The sequence below is a fragment of the Clarias gariepinus genome, chromosome 7, assembly GCF_024256425.1.
Source record: "Clarias gariepinus isolate MV-2021 ecotype Netherlands chromosome 7, CGAR_prim_01v2, whole genome shotgun sequence".
Lineage (NCBI taxonomy): Eukaryota > Metazoa > Chordata > Actinopteri > Siluriformes > Clariidae > Clarias > Clarias gariepinus.
In genome coordinates, this window is record NC_071106.1 from 15,806,672 (window position 1) to 15,832,987 (window position 26,316).

The window sequence follows — 26,316 nt, forward strand, 5'->3', positions numbered from 1 at the left end:
ATCTTGTATAAATCCTCTAATAATTATTTACTCATACACCATCTGGCCAAATGTTTGTAGACTGCTAAATGTGTTCTTTTTCAAAACTGTTGCCAAAGCTGGAAGGAAACAATTGTATAGGATGTCTTTTCATGCTATATCATTACGAATTCTCCTTACTCGAACTAAGAGGCTCAAACATGCTCCATCATGACAAATTCAAATCAAATTTAAATTCAAATTTTATTTGTTACGTACACAGTCATACACAGTACGATATGCAGTGAAACTCTTATACGACCACAAGTGACCTTAAAAAAATAAAAACTTATACGTAAGGAATAAATATGAATAAAAAGAAATACTAAAGAGAAATAAATTTAACTCGTAAAATAAACTGTACAAATAAGGGCATAATAAAAATATCACAAAATATAGAAATATATAAGAAAAAAAAGGATATATTTTTTTTATTCTTTTATTCTTATTAAAGTCACCTGTGCAATGGTCCAGATGTATAAATACTGTATGTAGTGCAAGAGTGTATCCATGTGTGTCCATGATTGTCCAGTCAATGTTGGGAGTTTAAAAGATGTTACTAGTCAGTCATGTTATTAGTACAGTGCCCCTACATACAAAGCAAGCTTCTTGAAGACATAGTATACCTAGGTGAAGTAGATTAACTCAAATGGTCTATAAACAGCTTTGACTGAACAACTTTGGGGTGAACGAGAATACCAACTGCACCCCAAGCCTAACCTTGGGAAGAGTCGACAATAGTTGAACTGAAGAACTGCATCTGGAAAGGGATGTACATCAAGCACATGTGAATGGGACTGCCAGGTGTTTACAAACTTGTGGCCATGTAATGTAAATCTGATCATATCCCATTTGATAGATTTATGGTTACTTTGGTGCATCCTGCGACCAGGATCTTACTCTGGTATCTTCCTCTGGAGGAATTAACAAAACCAACACACTCAAAAATTTACTCAATCTCTTCACTACCCTCCATGTCAAAGTTTTTGCTCAATTGGAATAAGGTTAGCAAATAATGCAACATTTGGCCGAGGAGGCAGTTGTTACTTCTCTTTAAATAGCCCTGATACCTGTGCTTTTATACTTTTCCTCCTGAGTAGCTGGATGGATCTCAAGTGGCCTGTCTCTATCACCAATCCAAGCACTTGCTCTTGAACACGTACAGAAGAGCCCCTCAGATCCCATACAGCTCTGAGCCAAAGTTTATAAGTCCTCTAAAGGGGCACTCAACCCTGAGGCACAGAGGGAGAGCTTGCCTCAAAGTCTACCTTTTTACCTACTGCCTCGTGCTCATTCAGCCAGATACCATGAACGTAGTGCCCTTATAATAACTTAACAGTTGTCAGCTCCAGACAGGCGCTAAAAACACCAATACATCTTTACTAGTATCAAGACTATAGAATTTGTGCAAGTGACATGACTGGATGTCATTTTGTTAATGCAGCTATATCGCTGGACATGTGCAAGTGAAAGCTGGTCAACACTTTTGATCACCCTGACACAATAGGAAATACTCTTCATTATAATCAGTTTAAGACCTGAATAAATAGAAACAGTTTCACCTGCAGGGTTAAAGTTATTACTTGAAGTTATAAATATTGAATTTATGCAAAACCTTTAAAAAATCAGAAATTTATTTTTACGTGTCTGTCATGAACGCATGAACTTTTTCCACCTTTTTAAGATTTCACTCTCTAACGTAAGACAAACACTGAAAAGCTGTAGATGCACAACATATTCCACATTTACAGGACTGGTCGGAATACCCAGAGTGTAGCAGCACTGATGCGTATAAGCAGAGCGAGAGCATTAAATTTGTACACACAATGGTTGTGGGTAAGTCCGGCAGCGAGTGTTTAATCAGAAGTGTGAGACACTCTAGTCTATCTGCTGGTTTATCTGCCAAATACAACAAGGCTGTTTTACAACTTGTTATTTTTGGGAAAAGAGTAAAATGAGTGAGCAGCAGAAGTGCCCAAACTATTTTCTCAAATAAGACAAAGCATAATAACTTTATATCAGCCATCGCCATATTTTCAAAGTGCAAAAAGTTACAATTATTGCAGGTCATACCAGTAGTGGGATTAATGCCTCGCCTCTGCATCCTCGGGACTGGCTTGCTATTCATTTTCCAAGGATTTAGGGTTTTCCCGAAAGTTTTTTTCCAATTTGGGACCAGATGCTCTTGTCCCCTTGAATTTTGCACAAATTTTATTAAAACGTTCAGCGGGTCTCCTAAGCACAAAGGAATTATGCAACATCAGGACAAAGAATTTTCGAGTTATGAGGATCCATCTGGTACCCATGCCAAACCACTTTGCCTTCCTGACTCCTACATTTTTGGTCAGATAGGAAAATGAGAAAAGGCATGTCAAAGGGCTTTACTACTTTGGTAAAAATCTTGTTGGTCAAAAATAATTCACCCCTTAAAAAGTGGCTCTGAAATCACTGCAAAAAATCACTCCATAGGCTATAATGGGGTTTGTAGAGTGAGTACACATTGAAAGAAAAAAGAAAAAAAAAAAACGACTTTTCGACCACTTTGCAAAATCCTCTATCCTGCACTCAATTTCTGAAACACACACATGAACGCTCACTTGACCTCCCACCAGTTTAAAGCCACCTTTAATAAACAGCTGTAGCGAGTGGCCCAAGCCACACCCCTAATGGGAGTATACGCAGTCATATTTTCGTAACTGTATGAGCTAGATAGGCACCGTTTTCAACATTCTGCAAGGAAATTGTCTTATTAAAATAAACGTCTGTGACACATAATTCTGTTTAAACTTTCTCTTCAAGCTAGCTTCAGCACAATTCGGTACAATTAGCTGTACCATACTTCTGGATTACCATTTTTCATGACTAACAACAACAATCAAACACCCACACTCCATTTCCCATAGCCTGTCAGCAGACGTCATCACATTTGGATTTAACAAAGCCTTTTGAAAAACTTTTAAAGAAATTTTAAATGTCTAATTTCACTCACTCACTGTCTATACCACTTAATTCTGTATTCAGGGTCGCGGGGGACCTGAAGCCTATCCCAGGAGACTTAGGGCACGAGGTGGGGTACACCCTGAACAGGGTGCCAATACATCGCTAGGGCAAAAGACTAATTTATACAATATAAAAGAAATTCATCATATTTATTTTTCTCAATCTCAAAAATTGACACTGAAACACAAATTGATCAATGCCTGATTTTTTTTTTTTTATAACTGATTATATGGAAGTTCTACCGATGTGTGTCAATGGGGGAGGCACCAGACGTCAAAACGTGCATTTGGTTGTTCGCATAGGTCATGTATATCCATATATTACCATTACTTTACCAGAATATTAAAATGACTTTGCAAATACTGTATATGGAATTCACAAAATGCTTATGTTATTATTATTATTATTATTATTATAAATAGAAACAAGAGCCATTAAAACCTATTATGATCATATCTATTTATGGTATTTTGTGCCCTGTTTGAGTTACTGGATGTTTTTTTTGCTTAGTAATGTTTATATGTAGTGGGGTTAAAATAAAAGAAAATGAAGTTCTATGATGCTAAAGAAAGTATATTGATTACAGTAATGCAAAGAAAGCAGCTAAAATGCTTGGTTTAATCGGTAATAATCCGAGCATTTTAGCTGGTTCCTTTGCATTACTGTGATTAATATACTTTCTTTAGCATCATAGAACTTCATTGTTGCTGATTCTATACTGAACAAACACTTAAATAACCTATCCAAAGGAAAATGTCACCTCATTCCTGGTTGGGGTCTTTGTGAAGTTTTACATTTTCTTGCCATTTGGATTAGGAGTATAACATTGACTCTATTATTAAACAACCATCTTTATTCTGAAAAGCATTGGGGAAGTGTTTCACACAACTCAGAATACTAAGAGGAAGATCTTTAATCTGGATTTAGACAGCTGCTGAGTTTTGCGCTTTGAAAAAAGAGGACGTTTCGCTGTCCTAAGGCTGACTTAACAGCAACAGACTAAGAAATTAGGTTTCTCTAGGCTAAATATGCAGGTTTTTCTTGACAAAATACAAGGCTCAGCTTGTACTTGACTCTAAAATATTCTTGATCCTCGACAACAAATAGGAGCGGGCAGTTTTACTCCCACACGAAAAAAGTGAAACCTTGAACCCCTCCTATTACACACACACTATTATCCATGACTGTCTACAAATTAAATTAAAGTTTAATTTCACGCACTGTAATAAAATCACATTGCTGGAGTTTAACTCTATTGTAATGACAAACGTGTTTCCTGCGTTTGATAAAAAAGCTATTTCATATAAACTGATAAAAGACTAACTCCATTTTCAAGTGTCGAGGAAGCACTAGCTTTGATCACTGATCATCATCTCACTATATCATATGAAGATGAGCACAGATAATCAATGAAAAAAAGTTATAATTTCACAGACTGAGAAGTACTGCGGAACTGGTCTTGTTTTGGACTCTTTCCCAGAAACACCTGTTAAGAGATCATACTGAGCCTACAGCTGCAGTATGTAGTATGTGGAAATGATCCAATCTCCATACCAGCTAACAGCGTTCGTTGAAAAAGTCGATAGCAATGTGAATTACTTTTCCAATGGAGACATAAATTGAAGCTTGATGGCGTGAATGAGAACAAGTTTTGTTTTTCAGGTGGTCTGCTTCATCCATTAACCTATTCATTTAAAACTATAGTTTGGCAAGAACAGCATCTGAGCAAAAAGTGTCAAAATCTCTAACAAAACAGTGTTGATTTCAAATTGGCACAATGAATTTAGGTTTAGAGATGCTCCTTGGTAATGTATTTAAAATGCTGATGTTTAGATGCTCACCTTCGGCTATGGTTTATAAATAGCTTTACAAGTTAATGATAATTAGAAGGGGGCACTCCCTCCAGCTCTCATTTTTTCAAACACAGTCAAAAGAATCTATCCATCTAGCTACTGTATATATCGCAGTGTAGCATGTATGCATGAGTTATAGGATGGAGCATTCGTTACTAGAAATCAGAGCCATAAAAGATTAACCTGAGGCTGAGAGATGTGGCTGTCACTGCCCATTCCAGCACTACAACTCAGCCTCCTCTAGTTCACTAGGCACAGCTATCACCTCCAGGCATCAACAGCTAGGAAATACACCTCTTCTCTCTCAGACTCTTTGCCATTTTCTTCTCTTTTGTCATTCCATATCCATTTCTTTTAACATTTTCTTTCAACATAATCTATATATACAGTCAGTACAAAGGACAAAAGTTTTTTTCTTTTTGGCCTTTAAGGCATTTGTGGACCATAAATGTGAAACAGAGAGAATGAGCGGGAGTGAGAGGGAGAGAGCAAAAGGAGAAGAATGATTATGACCATAAGGGCCTATGACTACTATCATAGAGGTGATAGTAAAGGGTGAAGGTCTGAAAACTTGAGAAAATCGGTGAGATGCAATCAGGCGAGAAATCAAACACGGCTGTAAAGGAAGACACAAGCAGGCAACCTCTCGCCCTACAGTACATGTGGTGAGGAAAAGATGTGATTAAGAAAGGAAAGTGGATTTTTTTTATTCTGTCAACAGCAGAAACAGAAATTTCATCCTGTTAAATATCTAGAACATGGATAGAACATCTTTTCCCTGAGCATAATTAAACTGTCTCTGCAACATGTGCAATCAACATATATTTTCATACTATTTATAATGAGAGTATTTACTGTACTTGGTTTGCAACTTCCTTACCTGAAATATCTACTAGAAACTGCTGACATCTCAAAATGTCAGTGTCAAGGGCAATCATTGCAGCTTTTAAGCTGAGCTGGCTACCTTACTAAATGCATTAGGATATTTTCAGGCACATATAACTACACCGAGCTGTACAGAGCAGAATATATTCTGAATTTTTTTTTTTTTTTTTTTTTTACTTCAAAAGGAAAAAAGACTAATGAATGATGGCAGACCTGCACTCAATCAATACATTATAGAATGAACCTTTCAGTGTTTCAGTGCTTCATGGTCTAATCAATTCATCACATATGACAGGAATCTATAAACTGTCAATGTTAAGGAAAAAAGGCAAATGGATTCATAGCTGAATAAAGATACTGCTTATAAACACAGTGACGTGCAAATGTTGACATCAGCAACCTCAAAATAATTCCTAAGATACAGTATTATTAAACAATTATAATAAATAAAATAATAACATTATTATAGTTATTAGTAGTAATTATTCATAGTAGTACTGAATTTTAACAAATTATAATGTGAATCTCTACGAGATTATAAAAAAAACATAAAAATAATTGTCCTTGGAAGAAAGACTGCAGTGATAAAGAAAACATAATGTGTGAAAATGACATAATGACCGATCTTTTAAAAGATAATCACAGCTGAGGCTTTTTCTATAGCCAGTTCTTAGCACCAGGGATACAAGTGCCTTTTTAATTCCATGAGCAGCCCATGCCTGTTACTGGGCAGTACAGCCAACAAATGTTGTTTAGAGTGCATTTGGGAAGACCCACTGAAAGGGCCTTGAAATAAATGAGCCACACTAAAGCTCATTCATCTGTCACGATACCTATTACGATGAGAAAGGTCATACATATGTACCACCACACTGTAAAATATTCACAATTAAACTTCAGTTTCGTCTTTTTCTCTGATACTTGAAGCCAAAGACATTTACATAAAAACAGCTGCAGATCCAGTCCCCATGGAGAACATTGAGGTTAAGTGCCTCGCTGCAGTGGCTATCAGGTGGAATCAGACTTGACATCTTGAATCTCAGCCAGATTCTCCCAGTACATGTCAAGCACAACCCTGAAAATACAAATTGACTTTAAAGAATAAAAACAGACACCATAAAACTAGGCCAAACATTTCAGGGCCCTATGACCGTCCTTGCTGACCAACAGTTTTAAAATCTTTTATTTCAGTGCTGTCAATTGGTCCATTCTCTCATAGTTGTGCCTGCTGAATAAAAATCACAGCTTTACATTCTGGTGATCAAATATTATATTTTAAATTCAATAACAATCATTATTTCACAGGAACTTTCATGGCAGGCTCGCTGCAGAAGCTGATGCCAAGGAAACATCTATTTAACATGGAAATGGAAGGAGTCTTCAGAATCAGTGCTTTGTTTTAAATGCTAAAGGAGTTTTAGGATGCTAAAGAAGTATTGTAGGAGGATGCAAGAGAAAATCAGATGACTGTTTAAAGCTGCTATAACATATGTGATAATAAATACCGCATTAAAATAAAGCACCATTTTCTTATCCTGTAAATAATATATATTTATAAAATATAATAATTGGAAAATTGCTCTGTGGTAAGAAGAATACAACAGTTCAGGACATGTGGTTCAAACAAACTAGTTGGGATGAAGATAGTTCCACTTCTACTGGCCACATCAAACCACCCTGATGTTGATTAATTTCCTACAGTATAACAGCATGCCCTGTCATTTGTTTATGCCATACATAACACTTTAAGCATAGACCACATAAACAAATCACAAAGCAAAATCAAATAAAAGCCTCACAAATAAAATTGCAAATAAAATTTTCACAAAAGTACAAATTCCTGAAATGGTATTGAACTATAATTTAAAAGATAAACATATAAAAGATTAAAGAATACAAGCGTAGTGGAATAAAAGAAAGATACAAAAAAAAAATAAGCAGGCTTTATATTTAATTTTGTCATTTAGTCGGACAATCCATACAGTCAATCCATTTGCCTCACACTGAATAATAGCAGTCTGTCCTGTGTGGGAGTAGTTCTTTGTATTTCACATAACATGTAGACAGACCACGACTGGCCTTGACGATGCGTCTGGCTTATAAAGAGTGTGGATGAGCAATTCCTCTGTTATGTGTCTGTATTTATTAGTGTCATTTATTTTTGTACTTTCCTGTACAGTCCATGTGGGATCAAGTACAGTATACAGAATATCAAGCTGAAGCATAGGTACTGGCCTCTCGAATTGTCCACCTCTTGTTTGACACTCTGACTTTTGTTGTGTTTAGTTCTGTTCACTAAAATTAGGATTCATTTAAACTCTTTTACATTGAACCCTCTGATCTATAAATATGCACTTTCCAATTTCATCCACTAAGAGGATAAGACAGTTTGTATTGATTATCATTTTAGCAGCAAGTGTATGGATTTTTGGGTTGTGCAACAAACTCTTGCTGGTATTCTGTAACTTTGTTAGTATCAGCAATTTTTATACCAATAAAATACCTTTTGTTGTTGTGTGTCATGGGGTTGATAATTTTACATCCTTTACATCCTTATATTTCTGATATAGGAGCGTAATTGTTTGTGATTAGACCAGATACTGAACATCTGTCATTAGACCTGTGAAATGTAATCATCTATCTAATTGTACAGTCTTCCGTTGATCGATTTGATTAATGGAATTGAGGGGTCGGTTTCAGATTTAGAATTAATTTTAACTATAAAATTTAAACTTTAAATTAAAATAAAAAAAAGTTTAAACATTAAATGCTCTAAAATCTGTGATTTTTTTTTTTAAAACATGAAAAGTATCACTGTTTATAGACAGTGCAATATTATCATATAAATTATTATTTTGTTTGAGAGATATAAATCAAGTTACATAAAATTTCAAAGCATATTACATACTTTTAGCAGTTTGTCATACTTTAAAATATATATTTAAAATGTATATGATTATATGATCTCATTTGATCAAACTGACCTAAAATTCACAAGTTCATTCAAGTGTTGTGTGATCCACCCATCTTTACTGATCAATAGATTGAGCAGAAAGCACAAAACTTTAACTGATCCTAGGAATTTTGTAATTCAGAAATAAGTATTTTAGAAATATGTATTTGTATTTTCAGAAATATTTAATTTAGCTAGAAAGTCTGCAGTTTGTCTTTTAGTTTTTATTTCTATATTGTATGTATAGGTGCAGCCTATCTGCATATGTCATGGACAGAGCAGAGGAATAAAGGTAAAATCAGCTTTTACGGGCACAAGAAATTGTGTCCAGCAAAGCGTGTAGAGTGTGCAGAGGATGTGACAGGCCAGACATGAAATCCTAATGAAAATCATACCCAGCGGCATGCATATTTGACTGCATCCAGAGCACAAACAGGTCCACCCGCAAATATGCATCGTGCAATGCTTAAATAAACGCCAAACTGCAAAACGTCTAAAATCCACAAGAGGTTATTTAAATAAGCTCCAAACTGCAAAACTGACAACATAAGAATCCATTACAGGAAAGGTTGCTGAACCTCAGAGGAACTATTAATATCCTCCGCAGTGCAGCTTCTTGGTCTTATTATTAATAAGAAAAACCTAATTAAAGAATGTCTCACCTTACCACGAAAAAAAGAAAGAACTGAGGAAGGACGCAGGAACTAATTACATCACGTCTAACCTGATGTTGACTAAAAATACCCTGAACTTCAAGCTCAGCTCAAAATCTGGGCTTACCCCAGCTCTGAGTACTACAGTCATGCTCCGACTCCTCAGCACTGTTCCTAAATCCCCCAGCAGCATGACGTACCACACTGCATGCCTTCATTGGCTACGGCCACCTGCTGAGCACACAGTCAAGACTTCTGAGAGCAAACACCAAGTTGCCTGACACCCAGCTGTATACACGCACATTCCAAATGCCTCCAGAATCATATCAGCTCAATCACCTCCACCCATCTATCCTCCACAACAATGCTCCACCAAAGCGTCCCCCAAAAATAGCCAGGCAAAGCTGCTTAATGACTAAGACACCCGCAGATTTTTAATACGCTAATCGAGCAAGCGTCACTGCCACCTCAGCATCATGCTGGAGGCTCAAACTAAAAGATTGCTCCAGCTTTGAGGATTCGCCCTCTTTTCTCGGAAAAGTACATGTCGCTTCAAAGCACGTTAGATGTTTATACAAGGGTATACATTGATCGGCTTAGTGCGCACAAGACACAGCTTTTCAAAAGCTGAAAATGCACCAATAACAAAAAAAAAACCTTTCTTTATATAACAACACTGTATGAACGACTTGGCTTAGACTTAATCTATACAGTGTATGAGGAAAGCACTTAATACTCACCCTTCAGCTAAAAACAGATCCTCTAATAGAATGCTGAAGGAGTCAAACTGTGCCATCAAATCACCTAAAATTTAGCTGTGAAGGCATCAACAATATATACACCAAAAATCCACAACGCCATTACCCGCAATGCCATTTGACTACCCACTCATACCGAAGGCACTGAGATTTAGCCCTCACTTTATTGAAACCTAAACAGGCAGATGCATCAGCACTTTAGTCCTTTTGTCTGTCTAGTTCTTTTGACTCCTCATCTGTTCACTCTGCCCAAACAAATTACTTTCTAAAGTTCAGTCTTTCATGCACACAGCATCGTCAATGCCCTCATGCCCATCAGCTCGTGGATTGCTAACTAGCTGAGTCTTTGCTTTATCTCAGCACAACTGCATCCTGGAACTCTGACTTAAGCATTTGCCGTGACCACTACTTTTGGCTTGGATTTCTCATTAATACATTGACTGACATTCGAAAATAGTAATTAAAAAAGTAATTCTCGTCCTTTTTTGCTGTACTGCCAAATCTTTTTCTCTTATTAATTACTTTCTAACTGCCCTAAAAACCCATCAGAAATTTTTGATTGTGAAAAGTTGATAGTGATTCGCAGCACTATTAATTGTGCTTATGTTGTGGACGTTGTGCAAACCATATTACAGCATAGTAGTGTAACGCCAAATGAGAAAATGTATGGATTATATGCCTAAATCATGAAAAATGTTATTCACTGATTTAACATCTTCATCAATATTGTATACAGTATGTCCTTTACCTCTTTCTGCTGCTATTAGCAGGTGTTTCGCAGGACCTAGGAGCTATGATGCATTCCAGTGTAATACGTAATTCAGTTGCTTTACTGTTTCATTTTTGGGGTCATTCATTTAACGCTGTTTGGAATCCATTTTATCAAAGTCATTCTAACTTTCAAAGTTATGTTTTGTTTTGGGTGCACGACATCGCAAACCCAATTACGACTATATAACAACGTCATCCAACATTTCCTGCTGGAAATGGCTCAGCGTGATAGATAACCACAAACTTCACAAACTTCTCCCAAAAAAACAAAACTACAGAACCATCCAAGGGCAGCACAATCACTAACACAATCACTTACATGACATACATAGTATTTCATAGTGTGGAGTTTTACCTGAGGTATACTAAACAAAGCCTACAGTATGAGACTCATGCTAACACTGTGCAACCAATAGCCTCATTAATCAGTGCATTGTTTATTTAATAAGTATTCCAATCTGACATCATTTTTTTCTATTTATATAGCTTTTTATTATTTTTTTTTATTATTATAAGCTGTCATCCCTAAAAAAAAATGTATACCTTAGCATTGTTCATCAGCTTCATAACTTGAACATAGAACATAAGTAACTAAACATAGCACATTCTTTATAATATTGTGTTTCTCACATTTAAAACCAACGGCAGCATTTAAAGAATAAAAGATAAGTTCAAATACAAGAGTATAAAATAAATAAATATCTCTGTTATCTGCCACAATTATTATTTCTAAACAAATACCTACAAACACTCCTACCACCCATGAAGCCAATATGTGCATAGTTAATAGTGCCACCTGTAGGATTATAAAGAAACAATGACTTTCACCACCTCAAATGCCTCAGAAGTCTTGAGCACATGCTGATCAGTTGTAAGCACAGCGCAGAGAGCTTTTTGTGAGCATGCACAGCTTCTAACGCAGGCATGCGCAGCTTCTTTTGCACGTTTCAAGACTAATTGGTGCTCAATGTGTTTTGAGACGTGTGTAAGCGTGTTTAATGAGTGGGTTTCTAGACTAATTCGCTAGCACAATTTAGAGAAAATGAATGATCAAAGGCTTAAAGCATCTGACTTTTCCGACATAAAAAGGCATTTCTGCAAGACTCCGAAGCTCGTGCTCTTGGCACAGAATCAGTTATGTCGAATGTGATTATTCATGGCTGATCAAGTTTAAAAAAACGCCAAACTGGTCACTGGCTGATTGACCTGTGCTTCTCTATTAAAAGTAAAATAAATCATGTAAAAATCAATTTTGGTGATATGTGAATAAGCACCAAAAATAATTAGTTAAAATTTGCACTATTGCAGTACTTGTGTTATCTTTGACTAATATTTAATTTGTTTGATGATCTGAAACATTAAAGTGTGACAAACATGCAAAAAAATAAGAAATTAGTAAGGGGACATTCTGTTGTCAATAAAGGCATAAGTTACAGAACTGTTGGCTCTGTGTTACTTCACTTTTCAATGGTAAAGTGCAGGTTAATTTGTTTCATTTTTACTTTATATTTTGTACTAATTATGTTTATGTGAATATTTTTGGGTTGTGAAACGAATCAAGTTTCCATTATTTCTTATTGGGAAAATTCGCTTTGATATACGAGTGTTTTGATATACAAACAAACTTCTGGAACAAATTATCCTCGCAATCCAAGGTTCCACTATACTGTAGTTTAAATCACAATCGCAATATGTGACAATTGCAATGTAAATTTTTAATCAACTAAATAAAGTTGCAGCCCTATTTCTTCAATATAAACATATTTTCACATACTTGATATTATAGTTATAATATCACATGAGTATATATCAAGGTCTGCACTTTTTCTTTAATATTTTTTTAAGTGCAGAGGTCTACATGAAAGGTAGAATCAATTGTGTCATTTCATTTCTATGCAAAGGTCTGAACACTGATTAACACTAAATTCTTATGTTAAACTAATCTCTCCAAAAAGTGACTAAAAGTAAATGATGTTTTCTTTAGAAAATTAAAAAGAAATACCTGCAGCACTCACTGAACCTTTTTCATTATTAAAAGTCACTTCACATACTGTACATCCAATTGCTGAAAGCTAAGAGTCGGCAAGAAATGTGACAACAGCAAGATGATACATGTTTAAGGAATGTAAGAAATGCTAGCCAGATGAATAGCAGAGCTTCTGAATTAAGCAAATTAAACTGTGCCAGTCATCAGGGTGTTGCTACACTCTACTCAGCTGCACAAATTCAAAGTACTGGATTGCATTGTGTACAGGACTGCAGTTGAAGCTTGAAGCAAGAGGCAGGCTTTGGCACTCTTCTAACTCTCTTTTTCCATCATCCAGAATAAAACCCCAGGCCTTTCCTCTTAGTCGAGTGGGAGACGCTCTCCAGGCGGCAAAGATATACTGAGCTCTGTTCACTTTCAAAGACAGCTCAAACGATGGTGTTGATCCTTTGAGAGCCAAAACGATTTTATTCTGCAGTCTATATCCAAAAACAAATTGAAGCACACAATCACACATTGCGGTTGTCGATCAGCCTCGACTTACACTTCTGCTCATCCCCTAAGAATCACCGGCACTATGTCGCCATCTAGGTGGTGGGAGTGGATAGTGCGAAGACAGAAAAGGGATACTGTGGCTGACTGATCCGGTCAGGTTGGGACGCTTGGCCTAGACAGAACCCGAGGGATCAACAAGAATTAAGGACAGCAGAAGGAAGATTGAGTGGGATGAAACACAAAAGACACAATGATTGCTGGGCCATACACATAGCTGCCTATTTCCCAGCAAGTTACATTGCCAAACGAAGAACAAGCGTGACCTCTGCTCACGTTTTAGCCAATATGAGAAAGAGAGAGACAGAGCCGGACAGCACTAAGACACTGATGATTAGTGAATCCAGGCATCGGCCCTGCAAGCTAGGCATCTAGGATTACACTGTGGCTTCAGCTTCTGCCCTGTAAATTGACCGTAAATTGATTTCCAGACTGTAGGAACACTGATGCACCAGGAAGGCGGTGGTGACCATGACACTCCAAGTTTATGTGGATGGATTTCAAATGGACATAATCTATCATCTGTTGAGTGTGAAGCTATGTTTCCAAGATGTGTGTGTGTGTGTGTGTGTGTGTGTGTGTGTGTGTGTGTGTGTGTATGTGTGAAAAACTAATGCTCAGAAAGGCTGATATGATGGGCTCTCTCCCACTGATCAAGCTCTCTGTCTCTCTCTCTCTCACACACACCTATTTTATAAATGGAGATGCTCTCCCTGCGACGAAACCCCATCAGTCCCCTATTAGTATTCTCTGCCCTGCTTTTAACACCTGAGGGAATGTGCAGCATGAGCATCTAGAGATAAACATGCACCCTGTTCGCCATGACATTTCTCCCCATTCACAGCCAAATCACTCTCCAAAAAAGAGAGCCAAAGAGACCGTCAGTCTCCGATTGTCTCAGATAGCAATCCCAACACTGCCTCCGGCCCCACAGGTGCTGGTTTACTCAATCACAAATGCACACATATACACAAAGTGACAGAGAGAGAGAGAGAAAGAAAAAGAGACGCTCTCACTGAAAAATATGCAACAACACCTGAGATACAGTGAGTCAGAAACTCCACTCTCCAACTACACTGATCACCTACTGATACACACAGAGAGAGATAGAGAGAGAGAGAGAAAGAACATCCTAAATCAGAACACATCAGAATGTGGCGAATAGAATCACAGTGCCAAACCTTGAGCTATCCATATTTACCAACTCCCCTGCAACAGTGTCTGAGGAAGATTGAGTGGTTTTGCAGAGAGCGAGAGCCTACGAACGACTGAGAGTGAACTCATGAAAAAATATGAGACGAATTGAAATAGAGACTGATGGGAGGACAAAAGACGAAGCCTCTATGTGGTCTTCGTGGCTGTGTGTGTTTGAGCAATGGATTAGACAAATCTGTTTTTTCAGATTTCCCGGCAATTATCCTCCTGATGGAAGGATGAGCTCTGCAAACAGCGATGGGAATGAGAAAGAGATGGAGTGACAGAGAAAGAGAATGGCACATCAAGACATTATGAGTATGAGGAAAATGGCAGCCTATTTCTTGCTCTGTATGACTCTATTTTTCTTTAACATTATGAGAAAAAGTACACATTTCAGTCGCTTTAGACCAGATGGTGGAGGACTCTTATGAAGTCGCTCCTAATGTCTCGATGCACAACATGAGCTTCTATTCCTTTTTCATATTTCGCTCACTCTTTCATTCTGATACTTATGCTTAATAAATTTAGACCGAACACCCTTCCAGATAATTGATATCGGCAAGGAAAGAAGCAGACGCTGTTGAAATAATTAACATTCTTTCCTAATCTGCGTCTCCCCTTTGCTCCTCATAGTTAACACAGAGCCAAAAAAAAAGAAAATAGAGCGATTAACGCAAGTTGTTTTACCAAAACAGACGATATTCCCTCTGAGGAACAACAAAGTGCAAATGAGTGTGTGACTACAAGGGTACAACAGAATGACAAAACCTGGTGAAACTAAGTTTTAAAAAGAGACATTTGTTACGAGAGTAGGATAGAGAGCTGGCATCAGGATGAGTAAGAGCTCATTCAAGCAAAAAAAAAGGTAAAATCTGTAATTATTTAGTATCATTATATGACTGAAATAGCATCTGAACAGAGATGATGCAAAATCATTTCTATTAAAAATCCAAAAAGCAGAATAAGGCTCTCTGCTTTAATACCTCTCATTATCAGAGCCTTTATGGAAGTCTGAAAAAAAAAAACATCTCTGTCAGACAAGCTTTTTTTTTGTGGTTCATTCCCAATACATCAAAGAGTGCCTAATGAAATACCTCTTCTCCAGGTCTGGTCATGAGTGTGACCTTTGAGGTTGAGCACAAACACAACCCAATATTCAATAATTATTTCTAGAGTTCATTTATTTCTAAATTATTTAAAATCAAGACATCCACCCGGACACAGACACACGTCCACACCAAAACAAGGAAGGAGTTCTCCAATTAAGACTGCGATCAAAAGGGTCCGGCGGTGACCTTGTCTGTTGGGGGGCGGCATAAAATAAGATCTGTGTAAAGCACGCTCTTTTCAGAGATTCTGCCGCACTAATGACTGAATACTCTCATTATCCTGACATGATTTTGGCTCAAAAATAAGCCAAGTATGGCACAATCCTGATTCGAGCCTCTGTGCTCAGTATTTACAATGTCAGTAACAGGAATTAGTCATAATGCAAAGTTGATTACTAGGTATGTTTCACGTGTTGTTTTCGTTCTTATAAACAGCTGTAATTTAAAAAATGATGTTGATTTTAAGGTTTAAAAAAAAACATTATGCACATTGGTGTGAAATAAAATATGATAATACAGTAGCACTAAAAACTTGCGCTTCTTCCTGGATGCACCGTGGTGATTACAATATAGCACCGCATGACAGTGATTCTGATACTTAAGTCAGATTTAAGAATTTCACTAAGATGAATCATGTCTTTTTTGTCTATGGGAGCACAAATCGTTTTGCCCTGCTGACTGCGAGATGTAGCAGAATTTGTGAAAGACTAAATCTAAATTCTTTACTGAGGAAAATTTTCCATTACCTTACTACGCTACACCACCAACCATTATGGTAATTAAAACTTTTTTTTTCCCTTCATTTTTTTGCTTTCTAAAATAACAAACTTTGAAATCTGGGAGCAGCAAAAAAGGCAATCACTTTTGTAAACAAACATCTAATTTTACTGCTGTGACAGTATGAAAGGCTGCATCTGCAGGAACAACTGATATGTGTCACCATATTTTGTCACATATTCAAAGCAGAGCAGCACACGAAAAAACTCTCTAGGTTTAACGGGTTCTACAAATTACTGCAGGTGGAGCTAAATCTGGAGGTGCTTTAACACATAAAAGTAATGTTACTGTTTATAATTACATCACAGATGTGACTCCCTGGTGAAAATTTAGCTGCGTATTCTGGATGACAGCGCTGTAAACTTGCATCCTTCACCTATTTAAATCTCTTGTCACTGTTAAAAGAATTAAAAAGTAGCATTTGTGAATGACTATCTTTTTTTTGTTTTGTCTCTACGTCACCAGTACACTAATGAGTTGTGTGTATGGGAGAAGTCTCATTTACTCACCTGTTACTACTGCAAAAAAATTCCTCCATCTACAGTACTTCCCTTTACTTTAGTCTCAGTAAGACAACCTTTGGCCCTCTACATGGCAACTCTTTGTCCCATTCCCTTCAATCTGCATGCAATGTATGCACAGTGTTTCCTAGGTTAAAATCACTGTCACCATATTCTATTGCAGTGCATTGTGGGATTTCATGAGTGTACCAGAAGTTCTACATCATCTTCAGGAAACACTTTATCATAGGCTTTAATGTGGTGAATTCAAATCTTTTAAAAACTCAAACAAAGCGTAAACAATGCAACACTAGACACAGGGACAATTTAATCTAAATTATGTCTACATAAGCTTACAGAAAATACTTCACTCATCCATCCATCCATTTATCCCTCCATCCACCTAGTCCTACATCCTTAGCAATCTCTTTATCTTTACAGGGGACTACTGAGAGCATCCTAAGCAGCTGCATCACTGCATGGTTTTAGGAACTGCCGCATCCCTGATCCACTATCATCCAGTGCAGTGCATGGTAAGGGGAGCAGAGAAAATCATCAGAATCTCTTTTCCGTTCGTCACAGCACTTACACTACATGCTACATCTGCAAAGCCACAAGCAAAGTGGGTGACCCCCACACAGACCTCACACACGGCCTACACCTTCCTGCCGAAAAAGGTACCGAATCATTTAAGTCCACTCGACCAGACTGTGTAACAGTTTTTCCCCCAAGCCATCAGACTTTTTAACAGAAACATTCTTAATTCTTTGAACTGGCTGGTAAACACGGCATCATGCTGCATTATGGCTGCCAAGTATGACATGTTTACACAAAACATTTATTATAACACAATATCTTGCTTTGCATTCTACTCACATTAGTACTTTGTACTGGTCAACGTTGTCCTTAATTGTGTCCTCAACTACTTGCTTTTTATAACATAAACAACATAATAAACAAGTTTATGTTGTTCTTTAGCTTTATTTATTTTTTTAAAGATATACATAGTCTCATTTAGTGTTGTTTTATGTAACACGATCATCCAGGAGGAAATGTATTTTATGTCACTTTGTACTGTCCCTATTGTATGTGGTCGAAATGACAATAAAGCCGACTTTGACTTTTTACTGTTGACTTCATTCTGGTCAGGGCTATGGTTGATCCAAATCTGGGTAATACTGGGCACAACTTAACAACACAACTTGGATGGGATGACATACTGTACACACTCACACCATACACACTCACAAGGAGACATTATAAAGAGCAAATAAGTTACCGGCATTTTTGTTTTTCTGGTGATGGCCCTCTCACAGAAACGCAAGATGCCACTTCAGATATGACTTACTTAAAGCAAACCTATGTTTATGTTGCACTGTATAATAAATACAGTGCAAATTTGGATATACTGTAGGTGTGATGCTGATGTTGATGACATCATCAAACAGAGGGTTATTACCTATACAAACACAAAGCTCAGTTGTCATTAGACTTTCAGGTGCTCCCAACGAGGGGTCGCCACAACGGACCATCCCAACCGGACGAACAACTTGGCACACAGGTTTTATGCCAGATGCCCTTTCTGACGTAGCCCTTCCAATTTATCCGGCCTTGGGACTGGCACTGAATCCGGCATTAGTGCTCACAGACTGTACTGTATGGACCGTGTGGGCTACAAAGCTCGGTAATATTGAATGGCGGCGCAAGGCGGTTCCGACAGTGTCACGTCTAACGTGTAACCCATGGAGACTCTCTGGTGCACCACAGAGATTAGGGTTTACATGTGCTGACTGGTAAATAAAGGGTCTGGCTGTGTGACACATCTGTAAATTCTGGAAAGTAAATAAATAAATAAATGCTAAAACGAGAGAGAGAGAATCAAGTGCAGTTTCAGACATACTGGAGGTGTGATGTCGATGTGTGTGTGTGTGTGTGTGTGTTTATGAGAGAGAGAGAGAGAGAGAGAGAGAGCGCGTGCGTTGTGATTCTTCCGTTGCACAACGTTTGCTTTTCAACGCAGGGATTTATAGTCGGGGGGGAAAAATCCCAGCAGCTGCTGCGCGAGAGAGAATTGGCGCCCTACCTGCTCGCCTATAAATAAGATTGCTTCCACTCGAACGCACACGGAGCGGAAAAACGGAGAAATGAAAGCGGACAAGAATCAACCTATTAAACTATTAGATTGTTGAGAAGCGCTGTGTCTTTTTTTCCCCCGTGATGCACAGGAGCCACCTCCAAGGCACACGAAATGCCAGTGGGCAAGCGGACCAGCCCTCGCGTCGTGCTTCTCTCATTAAACCTCAGTTTCTCAATAAAGTCGTATTCACGAAAATACAATAGTATGCTAATACTGCTCCATGACATTATTATGAGAACTATGAGGCGTTTAAAAAATGTTTGAGACTTTAATGGGTTTCGTGTTTGTGTGGTCCTGAAGAGGTGTTCCCTAATCATGTGTTGTTTCGAGAAACGACTGGACTTCCTGGGGAAGTTCGGCACAGCGCGTCGGGAAGCCGTGCCATGCACGCGCTACTCACAGAGCGGAAAACTTTCACAGCTCCTAGACACAATCACGCAGACACGAGTAACATGGGCAACGTTTAAGAGTTAATGTGAAGGAACCAAAAAATCAGGACATCACCAAAGACGAGAACATTCGGATGCATACTGTGGATAGACAGTGCGCCAACCAGATAACCCACAGCCTATATGACCCATATAGGCGCGCTGTGTGTGTGTGTGTTTGTGTGTTTGCAGTGCCCACAGACTGATATTAGACAAAAAAGGTGTAAAGGTGATAATCTGGCAATGCGTGGGTTTCTCCTTACACTTATAAGAGCAATAAATCCATGCATGTATATAGCCTCGTTATATGGATTGCAAGTCCTTATTTAGACATAATGAGATATTGGTATAAAATATTAACAACGATATCTGTCGATATAGTTTTTGGCACCTGTTGGTGCATCAGCATGCAGTAATAATACTAATCAAGAATGCGTAATGCATGAGACATCACCATTCAGTCCTATTTAAGTCATAAAATTATAAACACAAATATATATATATATATATATATATATATATATATATATATATATACCCATAAGAACATTTTTGTCTTTCCATCAAATAGTTTGGACGTGGAAGCAGGTGTCGACTAAGAAAGCAGTTTTGCAAGATACAGTACATTTTTTTTCATCAGATTATAGCCATTATGTTATAATGACAGATCAAACCCGAATCATTCAAGAGAGGAGACAAAGCCGGTTCTAGCTCGCTTATTTCAATTCAGTCATATAAAAAGGGAACGCCGTGTGAAAATCTCTCACTCTCTCTCTCTCTCTCTCTCCCTCTGCGTGCGCGCACAGACACACACAGCGTTCACCCCTAATGAACGGAGGCAAAGGAACGCTGAACTTCGGAGCTGATCTGAATATAGATGCGAGTTGAGTTTCGCCCGCGCTCAAAACGAACAGCCTTTTGCATTCTGACTCTCTTGCAAGTAACGATCAAAAAGCGCATGCACTCACCAAGTAAATGCACATGAAACAAATTGTGCAAAGAAAAAAAAAAAGAAACATCAGTTTTTTTTTTTTTACTCAGTCTTTCTGCACAACTCACGTTTGAAACCGAAAAAGACGTGATAAAGAAATGCATGCTCACGCATGTCAATCTAAAAAATATAAATGCTATAACGCAACTGACAATCTGAGACATAAATCAAGGACGGCGGTCCAGATCCACCAGAAGAAAAAGAAGAGCGATGAGAAAAGCCTGGTTAATTCCGTGCACAGAAATGTGCATTACCTGGGAGGCGAGGAAGGCGAGGAGGACGCGGGCTCCCAACTCCATGATCTCTAATCTCTCGGCACGTAATTCAGAAAGGCGCACAGCTCTGACCAGCTCTGCTCATAATGCCGGAGTGCAAGTGGCGCTGCGAAGAGTGAAGCCACGAAGCCTCGAGCCAACTTCCTTCCACACTACAAGTGCAGCCTCGCGCGCTGAGGCATTGGATAGAGGCGCCGGATTTGCGACCAATAGATTTCCAGGGGCGGATATCCTCCTGCACGCGCGGACATTGACACGCAAATATAAGCGTGCGGATTTAATGTGAGCTAGACTGAGGATGGTTGCTCTGTGTATTATTGTATAAACATGATTTATCGAAGCATGTATAATTTATTGGCATTAGCTTTTAATAAGCCTTCATACACTGTATGCAGCACTATGATGGATTGTGCTACCGCATTACAAGCATTCATTTACTGAAACAAAGAAGAATGCTAATATTTATTTTTGTACATAATAACAAATCTCATTGTTTATTCATTCATTCATCTACAGTAAACACTCCATCCGAGTTGTGGATCCCCTACGGAGAACACTGGCTGTGAGGCAGGAATACACCTTGGATAGGATGCCAGTTGTTTTTGCTCTTTCAGCTGCTCCCATGGAGAGGTCACCACTGCAGACCATCTGATCCACACACAACTTGGCACAGGTTTTATGGCTGATGCCTTTCCTCACGCATCCCTCCCATTTTATCTGGACTTGGGACTGGCACTGCATCCAGTGCCGGGGGTTTGGGAATTGAAATCGGACCTTCCTCACTGCAAGCGGGAAACCTACCACTGAGCCACCAATGCCCTTCGATGGAATGGTCGCACAAATTCACATAGGCACTAAGGTTCAGTAGCGGCTCTTTTCGGGTCTCGGTTGCAGTAAATCCAGAGCATAACCAATAGCACTGGTTAGAAGGCAAGAATGCATTCTTGATGGGATACCAGACCATTGCAAAGCAGAATAAAGGTCCATTTACACACACAACAACACCAGTGTAGAGTAGCCTTTCCATCTACTGGTATGTTGTTGTTGTTGTTGTCAGAAGCATTGCTGTAGAACAGGCAAAACAAGCATTTGTTTGGGTTCCCAGTTTCTGAAGGCCCCTTGAGCATGACACTGTTGTTAGTCTCTCAGCTGCTCCCATCGAGAAGTTACAACAGTCTCAATGCCCCTCCTGACATAACCCTCTCATTTTATCTGGGCTTGTGACTGGCACTGCATACAGTGGCTGGGGTTTGGGCATTAGGTGGGAATTGAACACAGACGAGAACCAAACCAATGAGCCACCAATGCCCTCCCTTGAGACATGACACTACTGTAAATCTATAAACATTTTATTTATTTCAAAGTACAGAAACTCTTTAAAGCCTCTGACAAATGCACAGTGTACAACACTATTCCAGTGACTGTCCCTGATCTGTCTGTTGGCCTTTGAAAGCTCATTTAAAATTTTCATGCTTTACAAAATTAAGAAAATTTACCTTTTAGAAATCAGAGCAGTAGACAGAAGAAGAAGAAGAACCACATAATAAAATCCTAATGCTTTTAGAGTGTTAACCTACTTTTGGCTCATCATACTCATAGTTTATTGAGGGATCTGGGTAATATGACTGCAATAAAGAGGGAAAAAATACAGAATGTCCCCACAGTCCATAGAATCAACTCTATTTTTTGTGAGAAGGTAGAAATAGGAGAATCCATAGGAAACATCATATGAAACAGTAAACTAAGCTCCTGATCACACCAGGACCCTGGAGCTGTCAGTTGGAAATGCTATCCACTGCACCACAGTTTCACCCTATTCTCTTTGCTTTACATTACTGATCCATGATGGCAACTCAGGGGCATTTTCCTTTCTGAAAATGTTTAGCATTCCTGTTTCCTTAGGCTACCTAGTTTCGAAAAAACACTGTTGTGACATGCACATTCCTCATAACCTTATTGAATTAAAAGTAAAATAATGTCATTGTTATTAACTGACCAATGAGTTGTATCTGCTTATTAGTCCAGGATAATAATTAAAATATATTTTGGTAATTTCTTAATACAAAAATTTTCATTTCCTTTGCATTTCATTATCTCTATGTTTCAGAGAATATTAGAGTATTCCAGGTAGACTGAGGATTCAGATTCTGAAGTACCCACTGACTGTGTACCCTTATGCTCTGTAGTGGTATCATGCTGAATAAACCTCTTTTTAAAGTTTTAGTGACAAACAATGACATTCTGATGGAGAATATTCTGATTTACTTGAGATTAGTCTGCCTTTGATTGCCTGCATTCCAGGCCTTGACAGTAAAAAATAGTTGCAAATGTTATGCTCTCTTCACTATGATTGGAATGAAGTTTTGGTATTTGTATGTAGAGCAATGTAGTGAGCATGTAATTAGGTTCAAACATTGTCAACATTATTCGAGCAAATCCTAATGCAAGAGTTGGGCAGCAGAATGGTCTAAATTTAATACAAGCAACTATGAAGAGCCTCAAAGGCCTTCTGTGTCAGGACACAGAAGTTTATATAAGCCGCGGTTGCACATAATTCATTTTCATTTTTGTGTCCTTTGTCAGTTTGATGTCTTTCAATTCCTCCTAAAGTGTAGCAGTAAATAAGCGGCGAAATTAATTGTGTGTGCTGAATTAATTACATTCTTTCTATCTTTAATTTAACCTATGGAGCTTTACCTGTCTTGTGCAATTATATCCACTTTTAAAACAATCTTTGCTACCGAAGCGCTTTGCAGTTATTTTAGGACTTGAACATAATTTCACAGTAAAATAAAAGTAGCAGAGTTAAATGTCAGACACTGGCTGCCCTCTTATTAAATGGTCATTATAAAAGGTGAACAAACATATTGATTGTTTTAACTACTTTTTTAATAATAAGATCGATTTTCAAGTCAAACTGGGACACACTGGGTTGTGCAAAATAACAGAACACAGTAAAAGCAACCTTTATTTCTCTATAGAATTTCCATACAGAACTAATACATTTATCTATATGCTTGGATAGGTAGAAAGTTTTCTCAGTACACAATACACATGGTCAGACTGCCTGCTTCACAACTGTAACTCTGGCCTCCCAGGAACTCCTTTAATGACCCAAACATGTGAAAATCACAGCTAGGTTCCTGTAATGTCCAAGTAGTGTTCACAAATTCCTGTGTGTACAGTTCCCTTAGACAGATGGATTTTTATTGATTAGGCAGTCCACTCGCTGAATGTTCAAACGGAATGATTGCAATGGGCTCTGAGCCACCTCGGCTAAAACTGTCATTCAGGGACATATGGCATTCTTTAAAATGTTTGCACCATTCAAACGTTTCACATCACCATACTGTTTTCTATTTTTAAATCTTCTGTAAAGGTCAATAAGTTTTGTGGCTTCCTTTATAAGAAATTTCATCACAATGCTCCTTGTATGTTGGTTAACAAGACTTTCTTTTCTAATATGACTTTATTTAGATGAAATTGAGGACTTTGGTTTTTGCAATTTTCTATATCGCACTCAGAGGGAAAAGCCTGTATCTGCCTCTTATTCTATTCTGCCAAGTGCAAAAAGCACAATTCATTGTCATAAAACAATTAAAACTGACCTCACAGACAACTTTTCACAAAATAAATCAGTAGAACATTTAAAAAACAAAAGGTGTCATGTTGTTAGCCTATATAATGCTTAAAGAAGTAAAGTTTTCCTTGTTTCTAATCTTATATACTCATTTACAATCTTCTAATGATATACACAGCAGTTAAAATATGGAGAAATGAAGAAGCAACTATTTATTATGGGACAATTTTTAAAGATATTATAGCAGTTGCCAAAAGTTTTGAGACATCACTCATGTGTCATGCCAACTGTAAAGCATCCTGAGACCAGTCATGTGTGGGAGTGTCTTTCGGCCATGGGAATGCGATCACTCACATTTAGCCTAAAAACACAGCCATAAATAAATAATGGTACAAAAAAAATCCTTTAGGAGCGAGTTCCCCAACCATCTTAGAACAGTATGGTGATGAACAATGCCTTTTCCAGCATAATGGAGCGCCTTGCCATAAGGCAGAAGTGATAACGAAGTGACTCGGGAAACAGAACATGGCCAGGAAACTCGCCAGATCTTAATCCCATTGAGAACTTGTGGTCAATTCTTAAGAGGCGGGTGGACAAACAAAAACCCACAAATTATGACAAACTCCGAGCATTGATCACGCAAGAATAGGCTGGAATGTAGCCCAGAATTTGATTGACAGCATGCCAGGGCAAATTTCAGAGCTTTTGAAAAAGAAGGGTCAACACTGCAACTATTGACTCTTCACATAAACGTAAATGTAATTCTTAATAAAAGCCTTCGACACAAAATGGTTGTAATTATACAGTACTTCAGTATACAATAGTAACATCTGACAAAAAGATCTCAAAACACTGAAGTAGCGCACTTTGTGAAAATTAATAATTGTGTCAGTTTTAAAACATTTGGCCACAGCTGTGCATCAGAAACCTGAAGTCAGTTGATGCAGATTTAGCAATCCATCATCTTTTTTTTTTACCTGAATTTTACCCTAAGACTTTGAACATAGCACACAAGTTCGATTCACAGTAGTGAACTTAAATTGCAGTTTATTTTGTGCTACAAAGGATGATGGTGGTTAAATATTTAAAATTTGTTGTTGTTTTTTTTTTTGGATTTTCACACAGAACAGTATGAGAAGAAAAAAATCAATCCTGTGAGTGTACAGTAAGAGCAAATAAGGACCTAAAGTTCCTGATCTTGACCAATATAATATGGTTTTCTGTTGCAGTTCTAGCCAAGGTTTCACATGGTTTGCATTTTGAGATGCAGTAAGCATCAGCTTTTAAGTCAACTCATTGTTGAAATTGTCATTTTAACCATATACAGTACAGTACACAGTGAAATGAAACAATGTTCCTCCAGGACCAAGGTGCTACATACAACTCAAATTAACACCATACATTAACAAAACTAGCTGAGACACCCAATGAGCTAACTAGCTAAGACAACAAATTAGCACCATAAATTAACAAAATTAGCTAAGTTCTATTTAAAGAGACAAAAAGACAACATAAAAGTGTACTTGTGCAAATGTACTTACAGTAACAAACAAGACATAGAACGTATGTGTGTGTAGTGCCGACCAGTACACAGAACGGAATTGAGGTAGTGCAAATAAATTGTCCATGAGATGGTAAATGCAGTAAACATGTTGTGTTGTAATAGCAGCAAAGAACAAGTTCTTGTGCAAATAGCTGCAGTAAATATTGAGCAAAAAAACAATTGTGCAGGTTGGTGTGTGAAATATCTAGATGGTGTTGATCTTTGTGTGTGTGTGTACCTTTTTCCAGATGGCAGGAGGGCGAAGAGTGTGCGAGGGGTGTGTAAGATTAGCCTCAGAGATGGTGGCTTTGAGGATGCAGCATGTGGTTTGGGTGTCCGTTATGAAATA

The 26,316-nt window shown here is 37.9% G+C and overlaps 1 protein-coding gene across 1 annotated transcript in view; it reads right to left on the reverse strand.

Annotated features, from left to right (window-relative positions):
- The window catches only part of cdh13 (cadherin 13, H-cadherin (heart)), a 421,723-nt gene extending 400,738 nt beyond the window's left edge, over positions 1 to 20,985 (reverse strand). The window contains exon 1 of the mRNA XM_053500544.1: positions 20,824 to 20,985. Within this exon, the coding sequence (XP_053356519.1) occupies positions 20,824 to 20,868 (45 nt within the window). The 5' untranslated portion in view covers positions 20,869 to 20,985. The remainder of the gene's footprint in view (positions 1 to 20,823) is intronic.
- Between the last annotated feature and the right edge of the window lie 5,331 nt (positions 20,986 to 26,316).